The sequence below is a fragment of the Cnephaeus nilssonii genome, assembly GCF_951640355.1.
Source record: "Cnephaeus nilssonii genome assembly, chromosome: 20".
Lineage (NCBI taxonomy): Eukaryota > Metazoa > Chordata > Mammalia > Chiroptera > Vespertilionidae > Cnephaeus > Cnephaeus nilssonii.
In genome coordinates, this window is record NC_137091.1 from 51,627,267 (window position 1) to 51,647,261 (window position 19,995).

A 19,995-nucleotide genomic window follows, 5' to 3' on the forward strand; every position below is an offset into this window, starting at 1 on the left:
GCTCTTGACTGGAATCAAACCTGAGAACTTTCAGTTCACAGGCCAATGTTCTATCCACTGAGCAAAACCGTCAGGGCCTACCTTATATATTTTTAAAAAATATATCTTTTGGTGTTGATTTCAGAGAGGAAGAGAGAGGGAGACAGGGAGAGATAGATCAATGATAAGCCCAGCCTTTGCTAAGTGGATGGAGCGTCAGCCTGCGGACAGAAGGGTCCCAGGTTTGATTCCAGTCAAGGGCAGAGGCCCTGGTGAAATATATATATATATATATATATATGCAAGCCTAAGCGACCATTACGACTGAATAAACAGAACAACTGAAATGACCGGTCAACCAGTCGCTATGACACACACTGACCACCAGGGGGCAGACGCTCGATGCAGGAACTTCCCCCTGGTGGTCAGTGCACTCCCACAGCCAACCTCCCTTGGCCCATCCCCCCGGCTAACCCCTGATCAGCCCCAATGGGGGGGGGGGTGCTAGCTGGCCAACCTCCCATGACCCCTCCCCCCCGAAGATTATCAACCTCCCGTGGCTCCTCCCCTGGCTGGCTGGCCCCCCATAGACCTCTATTGCCAGCCAGGCGAGGGATCCCACCCGTGCACAAATTCGTGCACTGGGCATCTAATCTTATATAAAAACTGCTGTTTGAAATTTTAACCCTGCTATTTGGCTTTTGTAAATAGCCCCAACCCTCCTCTCTGCCCTCGACCTTCCTCACGGATGCGGGGCCTGGGCTGCAGGAGGGACTGGCGCCCACCCCTGGGGCTGCGGGGTTGGAGAGGAGAGGCAGGGAGGCTCTGAAATGATCTTTCTCCCTTATTATCTCAATAAAATAAAATTTAAAAAATATATAAAATCAATCAAAACATATCCTCAGGTGAGGATTAAGAAAAAGTTTTTAAAAATTTAAACAATAACATAATAATAGAAACAGCCCTAGCTGCTTTGGTTCAGTGGATAGAGCTTCGGCCTGCAGACTGAAGGGTCCCCAGTTGGATTCTGGTCATGGGCCCATGCCTAGGTTGCTGGCTCGATCCCCAGCGGCGGGCATGCAGGAGGCAGCCAATCAATGATTCTCTCTCCTCCCTTCCTCTCTGATATAAATAAAAATATATTTAAAAAATAATAATAGAGCCCTAACTGGTTTGGCTCAGTGGATAGAGCGTCGGCCTGCGGACTGAAGGGTCCCAGGTTCGATTCCGGTCAAGGGCACGTACCTATTTTTTTTTTTAATATATTTTATTGATTTTTTACAGAGAGGAAGGGAGAGGGAGAGAGAGTCAGAAACATCGATGAGAGAGAAACATCAATCAGCTGCCTCCTGCACACCCCACAATGGGGATGTGCCCACAACCAAGGAACCTTGTCTGAAATCGAACCCAGGACCCTTGAGTCCTCAGGTCGACACTCCATCCACTGAGCCAAATCAGTTAGGGCAAGGGCATGTACCTTGGTTGCTGGCACATCCCCATTATGGGGTGTGCAGGAGACAGCTGATCGATGTTTCTCTCTCATCCATGTTTCTAACTCTCTCTCCCTCTCCCTTCCTCTCTGTAAAAAATCAATAAAATATATTTTTTAAAAAAATAATAATAGGAACACTACTTTTACAGGCTTGTCCAGTAGCAAACCTAGCAGGCCAGCCTGAAGAACGTCCACGCAAGCCCCAGAGCGCTGGGAACTACATTACCCAGAAGGCCATGCGCCAGGTTGAGCCAATGACAAATCAGAATGTGATCCTTTCCGTGTGACGTCGCCATAGGGGGCGGGGCGATTACTGCCCCCCTTCTAGGCGGGCATTTTTTCAGGTCGGGCAGGATCCGCTGGGTTCAGGGTGACGGGGATTTGAAGAGGCAAGAAAGGGGTGTGGTCCCCGCCGCACAGACGCGGGTGTGAGGCTCGGCGACCCCACGGGGTCCCCCTCTTCGCCCGCCGCCCCGCCCGCAGAGCCCGATGGCGGCGGCCGCGCCCAGGCGCCCGGCTGAGGTGAGCGTGTCCGCGGGGCCTCCCCGCCTCCCCGACCAGACCCCGCAGCCCCGGGGGCGGGCGCCCGTCCCTCCGGCAGCCCAGGCCCCGCGTCCGTGAGGCAGGTCGAGGGCGGAGAAGAGGGTTGCGGCTCCTGAGGCGCCAGCAGGACCGTGCCCGGTGGAAAAGGGGGTTTTCGCGCCCGAAATCCCAGCGCCCTTCTGGCGCCTGAGGGTGAAGTGAAGACACCCATGTCCCCACTGCCCTTGCTGAGGGCTAAACACAGTCACTATGGAACCCTAATAAGTGAGCAGACATCAGGGTCCCCAGGGCCTGGTGTCTCCTCGGAGGGAGGTCGCCCTGGAGGAGGAGGAGGAGCGGTGGGCAGGTGTGTGAGGGGATGGGCCGGGAGGGTCTCAGAAAGACAACGTGTGTGCAGAGCGGCTACAGCGTGTGGACAGGTTCAAGCCTCAGACTAATGAGAGGGCTCGTGGCAAACCACGTGCAAGTCCCAGCTTGGAGGGCAAAGCCACTCCCAGCACAGGTATAGCCAAAGGCTGTGGTTGTAAGCTTGACCTTATGGTCCGAACCTGTGGTCCCAGGTGGCTGAGTGAGGTAGGAGGTGCAGCAAGTGCTGCCACAACAAAGCTTGATGGAGTTTAGGTGCATGAAACTGAGTAGATTCGAAACCCGGGAGAACTTTGTAAACATCCTGACCAGGCCCTTCCTTTGCCTCCTGGAATCTGGCTATAAAATAAGGACTTGCAGGCTGTGGCATTGTCTCTCCATCAGAGGGCAGCCTCCCACCTAGCCCCAGCTTTATTCTCTTGTCTGTCTTCTTTAATCCTTCACCACCCACCGCCCCCCTCAGGTTCACCCCTGGCCTTACTGAGCACGGCACAAAAGTGTATGGTTTCCTCTGTCCCCATCTCGCCAGGACCGTGTGACCTTTGATGACGTGGCCGTGTACTTCTCCCGGAAGGAGTGGGGGCTCCTGGATGAGGCTCAGAGACGCCTGTACCGTGATGTGATGCTGGAGAACTTGACCCTTGCCTCCTCTCTGGGTAAGACTCTCACTGTCTCACCGGCAACTTGGACTAGGCTCTGCCCTGCCTCCCCTTCCTTTCCCCAGAGGCTGCTCTGTGGACCCCACATGTTCCCCTGTGGACCCCAGGCCCTGCCCTCTTGTCTCTGCTGCAGCCCAATACCTGCTACACTGAACTCTTATAGGGATGGGATGCCGTGAGCCTAATGCATTCCACTGTGCTTGCACCCTCCCTGGCCCGGTCGTGTGTCCAGATCCAAGGTCTTTTGTTGTTGTTGTTTTAATATTTCTTAATATATATATATTTTTTATTTTTTTTTACAGAGAAGAAGGGAGAGGGATAGAGAGTTAGAAACATTGATGAGAGAGAAACATCGATCAGCTGCCTCCTGCACGCCCCCAACTGGGGATGTGCCCGAAACTAAGGTACATGCCCTTGACTGGAATCGAACCTGGGACCTTTCAGTCCACAGGCTGTCGCTCTATCCACTGAGCCACACCGGTTAGGGCAATGATGAGAATTATTGATCAGCTACCTCCTGCAAGCCCCACACTGGGGATGGAGCCCATAACCCTGGCCTGTGCCCTGACCGGGAATGGAACCGTGACCTCCTGGCTCATAGGTTGATGCTCAACCACTGAGCAACATTGGCCGGGCCACAGTCCTTCTTTTGAACCCTTCCTTTAGCTGAATTGTAGGCGTTGTCCTGCTCACTACTTAAGTACACCAGGGGCTGTTTTTCAAGACCCGTTCGCAGGGGTTATAGTTTTCTTAGTTCTCTTTTTTAAAATATATATATATATATTTTCTTGATTTTTTACAGAGAGGAAGGGAGAGGGATAGAGAGTTAGAAACATGGATCAGCTGCCTCCTGCACACCCCCTACTGGGGAAGTGCTTGAAACCAAGGTACATGCCCTTGACCGGAATCGAACCTGGGACCCTTCAGTCCACAGGCCGACGCTCTATCCACTGAGCTAAACCGGTTAGGGCCAGATAAAATTCTCAATATGCTTTCAGTTTTCCTAAATTTGTTAAGACTTATAACCGAGCATATGATCTCTTTGAGAGAATGTTCTGTGTCTACTTGAGATGTATATACTGCTATAGTTAGACAAAGTGTCTTTTATATATTTGTTTAATTTAGTTGGTATAAAGTGTTGTTCAAGTCAAATATTTCCTTATAGATTTTCTGTCTGGATGAACTATACATACCAGAGAGATGAGTATTGAAGTGTGCTGTCATGATTCTGTTGGCTGCCCTTGCTATAGTCCAGTCTGTTAATATTTGCTTAATATATGTAGTTGCATTGATTTTGGGCGCATATAAATTTATAATGCTTATATCCCCTTTTTTGAAATAAAATGTTTATTAATTTTAGAGAGAGAGGAAAGGAGACATTTGTTGTTACACTTACTTATGCATTTATTGGTTGATTCTTGTACATCTGCTGACCAAGGGACCAAACCCATGACCTTGGTGTATCAGGAATATGCTCTAACCCAGTGTTCAGCAAACTCATTAGCCCACAGAGCCGAATATCAACAGTACAACGATTGAAATTTCTTTTGAGAGCCAAATTTTTTAAACTTAAAATTCTTCTAAGGCCACTTCTTCAAAATGGTCTCGCCCAGGCCATGGTATTTTGTGGAAGAGCCACACTCAAGTGGCCAAAGAGCCGCATGTGGCTCGCAAGCCGCAGTTTGCCGACCACTGCTCTAACCAAATGAGCTACCCAGCCAGGGCGCTGGTTATATATCTTAATGAATTGATATCTTTATCATTGTATAATGACGTTCTTAGTCTCTTGTAACAGGTTTTGATTTAAAGTCTATTTTGTCTATAAGTATAGCTACTGACAATAGTATAAGCTACTCTCTTTTTAAAAAAATATATTTTATTGATTTTTTAAAAAATATATATTTTATTGATTTTTTTACAGAGAGGAAGGGAGAGGGATAGTTAGAAACATCGATGAGAGAGAATCATCAATCAGCTGCCTCCTGCACACCCCCCAATGGGGATGTGCCCGCAACCGAGGTACATGCCCTTGACCGGCATCGAACCTGGGACCCTTCAGTCCACAGGCCGATACTCTATCCACTGAGCCAAACCAGCTAGAGCTGTGGTTGGCAAACTGCGGCTCACGAGCCACATGCGGCTCTTTGGCCCCTTGAGTGTGGCTCTTCCACAAAATACCACGGCCTGGGCGAGTCTATTTTGAAGAAGTGGCGTTAGAAGAAGTTTAAGTTTAAAAAATTTGGCTCTCAAAAGAAATTTCAATCATTGTCCTGTTGATATTTGGCTCTGTGGACTAATGAGTTTGCCGACCCCTGGACTAGGGCAGCATTTTATATTTATCCTGTATTTTGTTGTCGTTGCTGGTACCAAACCCCATTTCTACTTTTCCTTCCTAAGTTAATACCACTATATTTTTACTCAGACCCCTGTCCATGGAGAATCTCCACCTCTCTGGACTTCCTATCTCACACATTTCTCTCATTTCTTCCTCTATTGCTCTGCAGTATTGCTCCACACGTGCCACAAGACAAGCACGCATCCTTACCTTGTTGGCCTTGAAACACCCTTACTCGGTGGCAATTGGTTTTTCCTGGGTATAGGAAAAAAACAGTGTGCTTTTACACAGCCTCATGTCACCAGAGGTAGAGGTTTTACAAGAATGTTTCAGAAAAAAAAATTAATAATAATAATAAAATTTAAAAAAAAATGTTTCAGCAGAGGAACAGGTTTTACAATAAGCCTCCCTCCTGGGTGTTACAACTATGATTATCTGCCTCTGGTGAGGGCGCCACCATTCTTTACCTGAAAGCTGTAGTCATACCGTGGCCACATTCCCAAACATATATTGATTCCCTTCTTTGAAAAGCATCCCATAGACTTATTCCTAAATATGACAGATACACATTTATGATAGCATCATCTTTTTTTTAATTTCAATTCTTTTTTATTTTTTAAAGATATATTTTATTGATTATTTACAGAGAGGAAGTGAGAGGGATTGAGAGTTAGAAACATCAACATCGATGAGAGAGAAACATCAATCAGCTGTCTCCTGCACACCCCCTACTGGGGATGTGCCCGCAACCGGGGTACATGCCCTTGACTGAATCGAACCTGGGACCCTTCAGTTCGCAGGCCGACGCTCCATCCACTGAGCCAAACTGGTCAGGGCTTATTATTTTTTTTTTTTAATTTCAATTATTTATTGTTAGAAGTATTACGTATATCTCCTCCCCCCAACCCCACCTTGATCTCTCCCAGGCCAATTCCACACCCCTGCATTGCCCTTTTCTTATAGTCAACCTGTACTTCATTAGCATTTATTTACATCCAGGTCCCTGCTGTGGAGCAGAGGATGCAGCAGCTCCCTGTGAACAGCGTGTTTCTGCAGGAGTTTCACAGTCCAGCCCCTCCAAGGCAGCTCTGTCTTCCCAGAAGACCCACTTCTGTGAGAGCTGTGGTCCAGTCTTGAGAGACATATTCCAGTTGGCTGAGCACCAAGGAACCCCTCACAGCCAGAACGTGGTCAGGTGTGGGGTGTGTATGAAAGAATTTTATTTGGGTGCAAACTTCCAAAATCACCAGAAGCAGCACCTGGCAAAGAAGCCCTTCAGAAGCAGTGCAGACAGGGCCCTGCTGGTGAAGAGCTATGAATTCCATGTTTCAGAGAAGCCCTTTCCCTGTGATGAAGTTGGGAAGGATTTCCTGGCCAACTCAGAACATCTCCAGCAGCCGACGACTCACACCAGAGAGGAGCCCAACAAAACCACCCAGTGCTGGGCAACTGTACAAATCAGAAAAAGTCGCTTTACCCGGGGAGACTGTAAGAAAACCTTCCGCCCCAGAAAGACACACGCTCCGGTCCCAGAGATCCACCCTGGAAGACAGTGTGTTGTGCGCCCTGAATGTGGGAAAACATTCAGGGATCAGTCTTCATTCGCCATTCACCAGAGAGTGCATACAGGTAAAAGCCTTCACGTGTGTGGCCAATGTGGCCAGTCTTTTAGGCGAACCTCAGCCCTCAGTCAGCATCGAAGATTTCATTGTGGGCCAGGGCAGTATAAGTGCGGCAACTGTGAGAAGTCTTTTTATCCCAAATCTGTCCTTATTTATCCCTGGAGAAGTCACACTGGGAAAAAATGTGACTTGTGCCGTGAATGTGTGCCATCTTTTAGCCGGAGAGCCATCCTCATTCGACAACGGACAGTTCACTCCGGAGAAAGGCGTTATGAGTGCACGCAATGTGGGAAGTCCTTTAGAAGGAAGTTTTACCTCATTCTGCATTGGAGAGTTCACACTGGAGAAAGGCCTCATGAGTGCCTTGAGTGTGGGAAATCTTTCACCAGGAGATCAGTCCTTATTCTACACCGGAGAATGCACACAGGAGAAAGGCCTTTTCAGTGCAGAAAATGTAGGAGAACCTTTACCGGTAGTTCTATACTCATTCTACACCAGAGAGTTCACACAGGAAAAAGGCCTTATGAGTGCAGTGAATGTTGGAAATCCTTCAGCCAACAATCTTACCTCACTCAACACCAGATAGTTCATAGCGGAAGACAGTCTTATGAGTGTAGTGAATGTGGGAACTCTTTTACATCCGTTTTCATCCTCAATCAGCATCAGAGAGTACACAGAAAGGAAAGACCTCATCAGTGCAGTGAATGTGGGAAATCGTTTATGCTAAGACTACACCTTCATATACACCAAATAGTTCACACTGGAGTAAGGCCTCATCAGTGTACTGAATGTGGGAAATCTTTTTCAGCTGGTTCCAAGCTTATTAATCACAAGAGAGTGCACAGTGGAGAAAGACCCTATAAGTGCAGTGACTGTGGGAAATCTTTTATCCAAAGGCATCACCTTATTACACACCAGAGAGTTCACACAGGAGCAAGGCCACATCAGTGCAATGAATGTGGGGAGTTTTTTGCTTCTGGTTTCAACCTCAGAAATCATCAGAGAATTCATACAGGAGACAGGCCTTATGAGTGCAGTGAATGTGGCAAATCCTTCACCCAAAAATGTTACTTTCTTACACATCTGAGAATTCACACAGGAGAAAGGCCCTATGAGTGCAGTGTATGTGGATTATCTTTTACCACTAATTACGCCCTCCGTAAACATCAGAGAGTTCATACAAACAAAAGGCCTTATGAGTGTACTGAATGTGGGAAATCCTTTAGAACAAATTCTTACCTCATTGAACATTGGAGGGTTCACACTGGAGAAAAGCCTTATCAGTGTAGAGAATGTGAGAAATCTTTTTCAACTGGAACAGGCCTACGTTATCATCAGAGTGTCCACACCGGATTAAAGCCTTATGAGTGTAGTGAATGCGGGAAATCTTTTCCCTGTAGCTCAGCACTCATTCGACATCAAAGAACTCACACAGGAGAAAGGCCTTATGTGTGCATTGAATGTGGGAAATCCTTTATCCGGAGACATCACCTTGTTGAACACCAGCGTATTCACACAAAGGCCTCAGGATTGTAGTGAATATGGAAGATCTTCTCCCCTTCCCTCTCCCCACCCCCCCCCCCCCGAAATCTTTTAAGGATACTTTCTACTCCAATTAACAGTCTATAGTTCACACGGGAGAAAGGTGTTTGATTGCAAAAAATAAGCTAAATCCTTTAGCCATAAATCTTCCCTTTCTTAGCACCTGAGACTTAATATTGGTAAAAGGTCTCATGAGTGTAGTGAATGTATGAAATGTTTTAAGGTGTATCTATGGTGTTTGCTTTTTTCTTAGAGTTCACGTAGGATGAAGGCTATATGTTGTAGCAAATGTGAAAAGTCTTTTACCCATAGTTTGCCAGTGTTTCAGTACCTGTCAGTTCACTCAGTAGAATTGTCTTAGGACCGCATGGAATGTGGGAAATCCTTTTCCGAAAGAATTTTCCTTATCGTACAGTGTAGAGTTTGCACTAGAGACATATTTCAGACCTGCAAGGGAATGCGAAATTTTCTACCTTAATGACTGGAAGAATCCATGAGAAGCCATCTGTCCGTATTCAGTCTCCTATGTCTAGTTATCAAAGTTGGGAGACAACCTTGACCAGTAAGTTGTAGTTATGTGAGACGTGTGTATATGTATGTTGCAGTTTCTAACCTGCCATTTTCTGTTTTCAAAGCCATATCACTCTCTCACATAACTGGTTTCCACCGTTTGTGTCAGTTAGTGTCCTCATTTGCTCAAGGAAGCTGACTTCTCTTCTCCCATTTATTGGAGGAAATTAGGAGTAACCTCAACAGTTCACACTGGGCTCAGAGAATATGACATGAGTCTGGCTAGAGGGCCATGTTCTCCCATGAATTTTTTCAACTTCCATGTCACCAGCCTGAACGGTTTCCTGCACATTGCTTTGGTTTCTACACAGGAGAAAGGCCCTATGAGTGCAGTGTATGTGGATTATCTTCTGTATAAATCCCTACTCTGAAAGTTCTATTTTATTTTGGTTGTTCTATTTACTATGTGGTATGTTTTATAAACATAATTTGAATCCACAAGTGTGAAGGGTGAACTTTTTTTTTTTTATGTATTTTATTGATTTTTACAGAGAGGAAGAGAGAGGGACAGAGAGTCAGAAATATCAATGAGAGAGAAACATTGATCAGCCACCTCCTGCACACCTCCCACTGGGGATGTGCCCGCAACCAACGCACATGCCCTTGATCGGAATTGAACCTGGGACCCTTCAGTCCGCAGACCGGTGCTCTTATCCACTGAGCCAAACCAGTTAGGGCAAGGGTGAACTTTTTTAAAAAAGTATTTGTATTGATTTCAGAGTGGAAGGGAGAAAGAGAGAAAGATAGAAACAACAATAATGAGAGAATCATTGAACAGTTGCCTCCAGCACGCCCCCTACTGGGGATCGAGCCCACAACCCAGGCATGTGCCCTTGACCAGAATCCAAGCTGGAAACTTGTCTGCAAGCCAACGCTCTAGCAACTTAGCCAAACCAGCTAGGGCGAAGGGTGAACTTTTATATGGGGATATCCAACTTGGTGTTCTTCTTGGGGACAGTATAATGGCAACATAGAGCTCACTGGTTTTGCCAAGTTTCCATTCCTGCCAGCAACCTTCTAGGGTAGATGGCAGGGCTTTCTGGCCCTCATTTGAAGCCTGGATGCTATGAGTTTCAGGAGATTCAGAAATCACCCTGAGATCGCCCTAGCTGGTTTGGCTCAGTGGATAGAGCTTCGGACTGTGGACTGAAATGTCCCAGTTTTGATTCTGGTCAGGGGCATTTAAAAAAAAGGGGGGGGGGGGCGCCCTAACCGGTTTGGCTCAGTGGATAGAGCGTCGGCCTGCGGAATCAAGGGTCCCGGGTTCAATCCATCTACCAAGCCAAACCAGTCAGGGCATTGCCTTGTCCTTTTATAATCTCCCTTCCCTTCCCAACTTTCCCAGGAACTTCTTTTCCTTAGTAAAGATACCTTTGTGTTTTCTATAACTTATACAATGGGAATCATTAATTTTTTTATTAATTTTTTTTCTGGTTTACTTTGAAATTTATATATTGGCTCAGTCAGCGTGGCTCAGTGGTTGAGCATCGAACTATGAACCATGGGGGTGACAGTTAGATTCCTGGTCAGGGCACATGCCCAGGTTACGGGCTTGATTCCCAGTAGGGAGCATGCAGGCGGCAGCCTATTCATGATTCTCTCTCATCATTGATGTTTCTATCTCTCTTCCTCTCTTGCTTCCTGTCTGAAATTAATGAAAATATATTTAAAAAAATAAGATTGTGCCAAACCGGTTTGGCTCAGTGGATAGAGCGTCAGCCTGCGGACTGAAGGGTCCCAGGTTCGATTCCGGTCAAGGGCATGTACCCTGGTTGCGGGCACATCCCCATTAGGGGGTGTGCAAGAGGCAGCTGATCCATGTTTCTCATTGATGTTTCTAACTCTCTTTCCCTCTCCCTTCCTCTCTGTAAAAAAATCAATTAAAAAATATATATATATAAAAAATAAGATTGCTAAAAGGAACTACATAAGTCTTAGGATATGCACTAAAAATGACCATACGAATAAAACAGCGTTCATCAGTGGATAGTACACATTCACTGACATAGACAAGAGAGTTTTCCGTTGGAACCAGAGGCAGAGTTGTAGCTTATCCACCTGCTTCAGGGCAGACTAACAGCCTAACACTCTTCTTCCTTCCTCTCATGGCCCTGCTGAGTAAATTTTCCCTTGCACTAGAGATCTATGGCTCTGAATTTCTTCTTAGCTGAACTCAAGAACTGAGGTTGAGCCCGGCAAACCTGGCTCAGTGGTTGAGCATTGACCCATGAAACAGGAGGTCCCATACCGATTCCCAGTCAGGGCACTTACCCAGGTTGCAAGCTCCATCTGCAGTGTGGGGCGAGTAGGAGGCAGCTGATCAATAAGTCTCATCATTGATGTTTCTCTCTCCCTCTCCCTTCCACTCCTAAATCAATAACAAAATATATATTTAAAAATTGTTTACCTTGTGGTTTTTTAGAGTTGTTGAGGAAGGAGAAAGAAGCACTGATTTACTCTAACCGGTTTGGCTCAGTGGATAGAGCGTCGGCCTGCGGACTGGAGGGTCCCAGGTTGATTCTGGTCAAGGGCACGTATCTTGGTTGTGGACACAACCCCAGAAGGGGGTATGCAGGAGGCAGCTGATCGATGTTTCTCATGGATGTTTCTAACTATCTATTCCTCTCTGTAAATCAATAAAATATTTTTTTTTAAAAAAGAAGAAGAGCACTGACTTGTTATCCTAATTATTTTCGCCTTCATTGGCTGATTCGTTCACGTGCCCTGACCGGGATCCAAGCTGCGTTAGGCACATCGGGAATGTGTTCTAATCGCCCGGGCGCCCCGCCCAGGGCTTGCTGACTGCCTTCTGTGGCCATTTCCCAGGAATCCCTTGCACAGTGACTGTCATGTCCCAGCGTCCATAGCGGTGGGTCCCCTATTTCCTGCCGGAGGCTGGTGGGAAAGTTCTGGTCACCTTCACTGACTGGATCGCAGGTCCCTTATTACCCAGAAGGCCCTGCGTGAAATACAGAGCCTTGAGCCATTGAGGGCGCAGAACAGGCGTTTCCGGTAGACCCCCAATGCGAGGGTGGGACTTCCGGGGCATTTCTTCTCAGCTGGGGTCGCTGACTGAGTCAGAGCCAAGTGCGAAGGGGCTTGGGTTCAGGCACCCGGAGGAGGGGAAGGCCCGAGTGTCCGCTGGTCCCGCCACCGACGGGGGTGAGGCTCGGGGACCCCGCGAGGGACCCGCTTCCGGGCGGGACAGGGTCCACGTTCCGGCCGCTCAGCCCGCAGAGTCCCATGGCGGCGGCCGCGCCGAGGTGCCCGGATGAGGTGAGCGTGTCCCCGGGCCTCCCCCTTCCCCTCCTGACCCTGCAGCCGGTCTGCAGCCCAGGCCCCGCGTCAGGCCCGCGAGGCGCAGGGGGTGACCCCGGTGTGACGGGGGCGGGAGAGGGTGAGGGGCCGCACGGGGAGCAGCGCAGGGGCCTGACCCAGGAGGACGCGGGATCCTGGGGTCAACTGTGTGGGAGGCGGAGGCGTTGGGCCTTCCCTCTGAGGTTCCTCGGGGCGCCGAGGCAGCCGGTCAATTATCTCTCATCATTGATGTTTCTAACTCTCTCTTCCCTCACCCTTCCTCTCTGAAATCAATCAATCAATGAATCTATTTTTAAAAGCATCTACAGCCGAAACCGGTTTGGCTCAGTGGATAGAGCGTCGGCCTGTGGACTCAAGGGTCCCGGGTTCGATTCCGGTCAGGGGCATGTGCCTTGGTTGCGGGCACATCCCCAGTGGGGGGTGTGCAGGAGGCAGCTGATCGATGTTTCTGATTCTCTATCCCTCTCCCTTCCTCTCTGTAAAAAATCAATAAAATATATTTTTTTAAAAAGAGAGATCCCCAGTTCCATTTAGGTCACCATACCTGCCCCGGGGTCAGCTGCATCCCCAGTAGGGGGCGTGCAGGTGTATTTCCCTCTCCACCGTTCTATCTCGGCCCCTTCCTCTGTCTCTAAAATCAATTTAAAAAAACATATTAAAAATTCAACCTATATATTTTTAAAAATAGCCTGTTATACTTCATAGATCCTCCCTTCCCCCAACGGGTGGGCAGAGTGTGACGTAACCTGCACCTGCAGCCTGGACATACCTGAGGACCTAACCAGGCCCCTTATATGGACTATACATGGACCCACCAATCAGCACCTGCCAAATACCCTGAGCCCTTGTCCTATGTACCTGAGTGACTATGTACCTTATATGGACTATACATGGACCCACCAATCAGCACCTGCCACATACCCTGAGCCCTTGTCCCTACGTACCTGAGTGACTATGTACCTTATATGGACTATACATTAAGCCACCCATCAGCGCGTGCCGAGTACACTAAGCCCCATCCCTTTCCATTCCTCCCCTCAAAAGCGGGTTCCCCTCTGCATGGGCTGCTGTTCTCCCCTTGGAGACAGCCCGGCAGGTCCTTCTCCTCTAGTAAAGCCTGGCGTCCTGGTTTTTGGCCTCTGTCCGATCTTTCACGCTGAAACACAGATAACATCTGGGCTTGCAACTGGCATCTGAGGGGAGGGGGTGCCCAGACTTGTGGGAACCAATCTGCAGGTCGTTGGGGTCAGAAAGGAGAGTTGGCTGCAGTGAACCGGGAGCCAGCCCTTCCCTCCAGGGAGCAGCATCCCTTTACACTCCCTCCAGGGGCAAATGTCCTATTTGCTCACTAGAGCCAGCCTGTGGCCTCTGGAGCGCTTGGAACTACATCACCCAGAAGGCCGTGCGCTGCGTCCAGCCGGGGAGAGATCAGCTGGAAAGCATTTCCGGGATATTTCCACCGGGACTTCCGGCCTCGTCGGGGCGCTGTCTGTTCCGCCTTTGGGTGGCTCCGAGGGGTTTTGAGGTGACAGGACGGAGAAGGCGCCGAGGAGGCGCGGTCCCCGCCGCACAGCCGGAGGCCTGAGGCTCGGCGACCCCGCGAGGGACCCGCTTCAGGGCGGGAGGGTGCCGCGTGCTCGCCCGCCTGCTCCGCCCGCAGAGTCCGATGGCAGAGGCCGCGCCGAGGCGCCCGGCTGAGGTGAGCGCGTCCCCCCCGGCCTCCCCGCCTCCCTCACCCAACCCCGCACCCGGCGGGCGGGGCGGGGCGCCCTTCTCCCTCCTGCAGCCCAGGCCCCGCGTGGGGACCGTGGGGCGCTCGTGGGGTACACCCGGTGTGGCGGGGAGGGGCTGAGGGGCCCCCGGGGACAGTGAGGGGAAACATCCCGTGAGCAGCTGGACGCGTGCGGCTAAACCCGGGAGCGGCCGGGATGGAGGCTTGCACATGTGGTAGCTCTTTTTTAAAAAATATATATTTTACTGATTTTTTACAGAGAGGAAAGGAGAGGGATAGAGAGTTAGAAACATCGATGAGAGAGAAACATCGATCAGCTGCCTCCTGCACACCCCACCCCCCCCCCACTGGGGATGTGCCTACAACCAAGGTACATGCCCTTGACCGGAATCGAACCCGGGACCCCCTCAGTACGCAGGCTGACGTCTATCCACTGAGCCACACCAGTCAGGGCTTTTTAAGTATATTTTATAGATTTTTTTTACAGAGAGCAAGGGAGACAGAGAGCTAGAAACATCGATCAGCTGACTCCTGCACGCCCCCTACTGGAGATGTGCCCGCAACCAAGGTCCATGCCCTTGACCGGAATCGAACCTGGGACCCTTCAGTCCACAGGCCGACGCTCTATCCACTGAGCCACACCGGCCAGGGCCATAGCCCATGTGTTGCTGTGTCCTGCAGGAATGATCTGGGACATCCCCGTGGGTTTGCATGGCAGTCATGATGGAGCCCTTCCGGCATGGCCCAGAGCTCAGATGGCATTTACCTGCCTCCCCTCCCCTTCCCCCTGTCCCGCCTGTGGTTGGGAGGGTGATCAGAGTGATTAACGGGACTGTGATGACAGAGCACGCAGCACCGGCACCAAGGCTGGGTGTCTTCTCCGAACTGGGGGCCCCTGGAGGTGGTGGGTTGTGGGGAAGAGCAGGATTGTGGGTTCTCCGACAGACTGTTGCTGACTCGGTTGTATTCATTCCGACAGGTTGGTGTGTCCTTTGAGGATGTCGCCGTGTACTTCTCCAGGACGGAATGGCGCCTCCTGGACGAGGCTCAGAGACGCCTGTACCTCGATGTGATGCTGGAGAATTTTGCCCTCGTGTCCTCACAGGGTAAGACCATCCCTGTCCTGGTGGGTTCTTCTTTGATCTCGCCTGCACCCCCTTCCCTCAGGATTGTTCTTTGTTTCTTTTGTTTGAAGCTCTGACGGTCCTGAGGAGACTTGCCCCCAGGCAGCTATGGGAAGCGGCAACTACCCTTGGCTCACCCCTGTTCTGTATGTTTTGTTTTTTAAATATATATATGTATGTGTGTGTGTGTGTGTGTGTATAAATTTATTGATTTTTTGCAGAGGAAGGGAGACAGAGTTAGAAACATCGATGAGAGAGAATCATCCATCAGCTGTCTCCTGCACACCCCCTACTGGGGATGTGCCCACAACCAAGGTACATGTCCTTGACCGGAATTGAATCTGGGACCCTTGAGTCTGCAAGACTGACGCTCTTTCCATTGAGCCAAACTGGTTAGGGCTAAATGTATTTCTTTTATTGATTTCTGAGAGGAAGGGAGAGGGAGAGAGAGAGAGAAACATCAATGATGAGAGAGAATTATCGACCGGCTGCCTCCTGCACACCCACCACCAGGGACCGAGCCTGCAACCCGGGCATGTTGCCCCCGGCCAGAATCGAAAACAGCACCCCTCAGTCCTCAGGCCAACCTTCTCTCCACTGAGCCAAACCAGCCAGGTCTCCTGTTCTGTTTTTAAGGTTCCTTCTTTTTTCCTCGTTGTCCTAAAGTTTAATAAACTTTCACTTCAGCAACAAAAAAAGACCCTCCCTCCCTCTAGGGACCTGGACTCGGCTTTACATTTCCTCATACCCCCCCTTTCATGAAAGGGTGCTTCGTTCTCACGTGTACTGTGGGCACCACTCGCTTCCCCAGTTTTCTGGGCAGTTGCTGTGTTTGGTTGGATTTGGTTATTGTCACCCCCCTTTTTTCTAACTTTTTTTCTAATCCCTACTGTACTCAACCCTCAAAGGGAAGGATTTGGGAGGTTAGTAGACTTGCAAGGATCCTAATGGATTTCACCTTGATTAGTGAGGGAAAGCATTTTTTTAAAAATATATATTTTATTGATTTTTTACAGAGAGGAAGGGAGAGGGATAGAGAATCAGAAACATCGATGGGAGAGAAACATCAATCAGCTGCCTCCTGCACAGATGTGCCCGCAACCAAGGTACATGCCCTTGACCGGAATTGAACCTGGGACCCTTCAGTCCGCAGGCCGACGCTCCATCCACTGAGCCAAACCGGTTTCGGCGAAAGCATTTTTTTAAAATATATTTTCATTGATTTCAGAGAGGAAGGAAGAGGGAGAGAGAGAGTGAAACATCCATGATGAGAGAGAATCATTGATTGGCTGCCTCCTGCACGCCCCCCACTGGGGATCGAGCCTGCAACCCAGGCATGTGCCCTTGACCGGAATCGAACCTGGGACCCTTCAGTCTGCAGGCCGACGCTCTATCCTCCGAGCCAAACCGTCCAGGGAAGAAAAGCATTTTTTAAAAAATGTCATTATTGATTTCAGTGAGGAAGGGAGAGGGGGAGAGAGATAGAAATGTCAATGATGGGAGAGAATCATTAGCCAGCTTCCTCCCGCACGCCCCACACGGGGATTGAGCCCACAACCTGGATATGTGGCTGGACCTCCAGTCAGACCCTTACCTGCTCCTTCATAGGTCCTTGCTCTGCTACTGAGCCATAAGTGGCCGGGAGGAAAAGCATGTTTTATATTCCTGTTGATCATTTTGTACATATTTTTTAGAAAACTAATTTTACATCCTTAACCTTTTATAAAAAAAAAATCCTCCCCCAGTATATGTTTATTGTTTTGAGAGAAAGAGAGGAGAAGTTATCGGTTGCCTCTCTTATGTACCCCGTACAGGTATTAATTCCACAACCTAGGTATGTGCCCTGACCAGGCATCCAACCAGCACCCTGTGGATGTACAGGATGATGCTCCAACTAACTGAGCCATCCAGCCAGGTTTAGCTCCTTTTTATTTATTTATTTTTAAACATTGTACTACTTTTTACTACATGGATTGGAATAATACCTTTGTGTTGTTGTTTTTTTTAATATGTTTTTATTGATTTCAGAGAGGAAGGAAGAGGGAGGGAGAGAGAGATAGAAACATCCATGATGAGAGAGGATCACGGATCGGCTGCCTCCTATAAGTCCCCCACTGGGGATCGAGCCCACCACCCGGCCCGTGCCCTTGACCAGAATCGAACCCGGGACCCTTCAGTTCGCCGGCCCATCCTCTATCCGCTGAGCCAAAGCGACCAGTTGCCCCTTTTTAAACTATTTTGGCCTCCTAATACCATGAACATGTTGTACATGAATTCCTTATCAGCTAGAGGTACACTTCTCTGCACTTCACTTCATGGTGCTTTGCAGATTTTTTTTAAAAATATATTTTATTGATTTTTTTACAGAGATGAAGGGAGAGGGATAGAGAGTTAGAAACATCGATGAGAGAGAAACATCGATCAGCTGCCTCCTGCACACCCCCTACTGGGGATGTGCCCGCAACCAAGGTACATGCCCTTGACCGGAATCGAACCCGGGACCCTTCAGTCCGCAGGCTGATCCTCTATCCACTGAGCCAGACCAGCCAGGGCAGGCTAGACATTTCAATATTAAATCTTCAAAGCCAAGAATACAGGATTTGTTTCCATTTATTTGTGTTTTCTTCCATTTCTTTCATCACTGTCTTATAGTGTTCAGTGTACAGACCTTTCAACTTTTTGTTTGAATTTATTTCTGAGTGTTCTATTGTTTTTGATTCTATTGTAAATTTGTCTGCCTTCTTCATTTCATTATCAAAAATTTTGTTATGCCCTAGCCGGTTTGGCTCAGTGGATAGAGCGTCGGCCTGCGAACTGAAAGATCCCAGGTTCGATTCCAGTCAAGGGCACATGTTGTGGGCTCAATCTCCAGTGGGGGACTTGCAGGAGGCAGCTGATCCATGATTCTCTCTCATCATGGGTGTTTCTATCTCTCCCTCTTCCTTCCTCTATGAAATCAATAAAAATATATTTTAAAAAATTTTGTTGTTAGTGTATAAAAATGGAAGTGATATTTGTGTGCTTATTTTTGTGTCCCGTATCTGTTCTGAATTTGTTTATTAACTTGAGAAGTTTATAGTGGAATCTTGACAATTTTCTGTATGCAGTGCCATGTCATTTCCCAACAACTCATGATGCTTTGTGGTTCAGTGTCAGGTGTTATGTCTTTGATTTCTGCTTTTGTTTACTTGAATCTTGTTTCTCTTGTTTTAGTCTAACTAATGTTTTGCCATATTTGTGCGTCTTATCAAAAAACAGCTCTCCCTACCTGGTGTTTCTCAATGGTTAGAGCATCGGCCCAGGGATCCAATGGTCTCGGCTTCAATTCTTGGTCAGGGGCATGTACCTGGGTTGTGGGCTCACTTCCCATCCTTGCATGAGTCCACTAGTCAACGGGTCTCACATCTGTGTTTCTGTTTCCTCTCTCCTCCTCCTTCCCTCCCTTGCACTTCTCTGAAGCAATGGAAAAAATATCCTCAGGAAAGGAATAACAAACAAAGAAACAAAAAAACCAAAAACATCAGTTTTTAGTTATGATACTCATTTTTTTTTTGCCTTTCTTGTTTCTATTTTATATATATGTCAGTTCTAATATTTTTTCTTAATTTTGTAAAATATACTTTTTATTGATTTCAAAGTGGAAGGGAGAGAGATAAAAACATCAATGAAGAGAGAGAATCATTGATCAGCTGCCTCCTGCATACCCCACGCTAGGGATCAATCAGGCAACCCAGATGTTTGCCCTGATAAGGAATCAAACCACAACCTCCTGGTTTGTAGGTTGACGGTCAACTACTGAGCCACACTGGCTGAGCTCCTGTCTCCATTTCCCCCTTGTCTCCGACATCCCAATGAGCTAACTGCAGGCCCAGCTTGGCACACTGCTTTCCTATAACCTTTCCAAGGGGCCAGAGCGCTCTCCTGTTCTCTCCTGTTGCTTCTTCTACCCTAAGTTCTCTCTTTGTTTCTTTGTCCCCAGCTTTAATAAACGCACTCTCAAAATCACCCGGACTCCTGCTGACATATCTCGCCCACGCAAATTAAAAACCCCACCCAGTATAGTCTGGCCTGAGGCAGATTTGCACCCTCGTCCCCTTTCGGTAACAATTTGATGTACCTAGAGATCGTTTCATGTGTGGCTGACAAGAATGCCTCTTCTCCCCCTAGCCGGTTAAACGGCTCAGTGTGCGTAGAGCTTTGGCCTGCAGTCTGAAGGTTCCCAGGTTTGATTCCGGGGTTGCAGGCGTGATCCCCAGTAGGGGGCATGCAGGAAGCAGCCGATCAATTATTCTCTCTCTCGTTATTTATGTTTCTATCTCTCTCTCCCTCTCCCTTCCTCTCTGAAATCAATAAAAAAACATATATATTAAAAAAAAAAAAAGAATGCCTTTTCTCCTGCATTTGGATGGAATTTTCTATTTATGTTCAGGATTAAAGTTGCTCCAAAGTGTAAACTTCAGTAATTCTATATTCATATCAGATGGGATGATCTAGACCAGCGGTTACCAACCGGTGGTCCGCGAGGTCTGATCTAGACTATGAGAAAGAGGAATATTGAAGTTCTTTACTAATATATTTTTTCTGCTTTCAGATCTGAAATTATTTGCTTTATGTACTTAATTTTTCTGTCCTTGGGTGCATATTACTTACTGTCATCTTGATTTTTGTTATATTCATGGGGTAAGTTGTGGCCAAGGGGATTTTAATCGGGAT

At 48.2% G+C, this 19,995-nt stretch overlaps 1 protein-coding gene and 1 long non-coding RNA gene across 5 annotated transcripts in view; both read left to right on the forward strand.

Moving 5' to 3' along the window:
* The first annotated feature begins 1,826 nt into the window (after nucleotides 1-1,826).
* On the forward strand, nucleotides 1,827-9,487 carry LOC307092810. The gene is made up of 3 exons (XR_013812889.1): nucleotides 1,827-1,993; nucleotides 2,910-3,036; nucleotides 6,374-9,487. It is a non-coding gene; the product is annotated as an uncharacterized lncRNA (long non-coding RNA).
* A 4,421-nt stretch (nucleotides 9,488-13,908) lies between these two features.
* Nucleotides 13,909-19,995, forward strand: part of LOC307092730 (uncharacterized protein) — a 31,131-nt gene continuing 25,044 nt past the window's right edge. For 2 of the 4 annotated variants that reach the window (XM_079760145.1, XM_079760144.1), the window contains exons 1-3: nucleotides 13,909-14,125; nucleotides 15,138-15,264; nucleotides 15,354-15,428. In XM_079760145.1, the coding sequence (XP_079616271.1) occupies nucleotides 14,093-14,125; nucleotides 15,138-15,264; nucleotides 15,354-15,428 (235 nt within the window). In that variant the 5' untranslated portion in view covers nucleotides 13,909-14,092. Of the gene's footprint in view, nucleotides 14,126-14,286; nucleotides 14,374-15,137; nucleotides 15,265-15,353; nucleotides 15,429-19,995 lie in introns of those variants that run through there. The other 2 variants (XM_079760146.1, XM_079760143.1) reach the window with 2 other exon arrangements.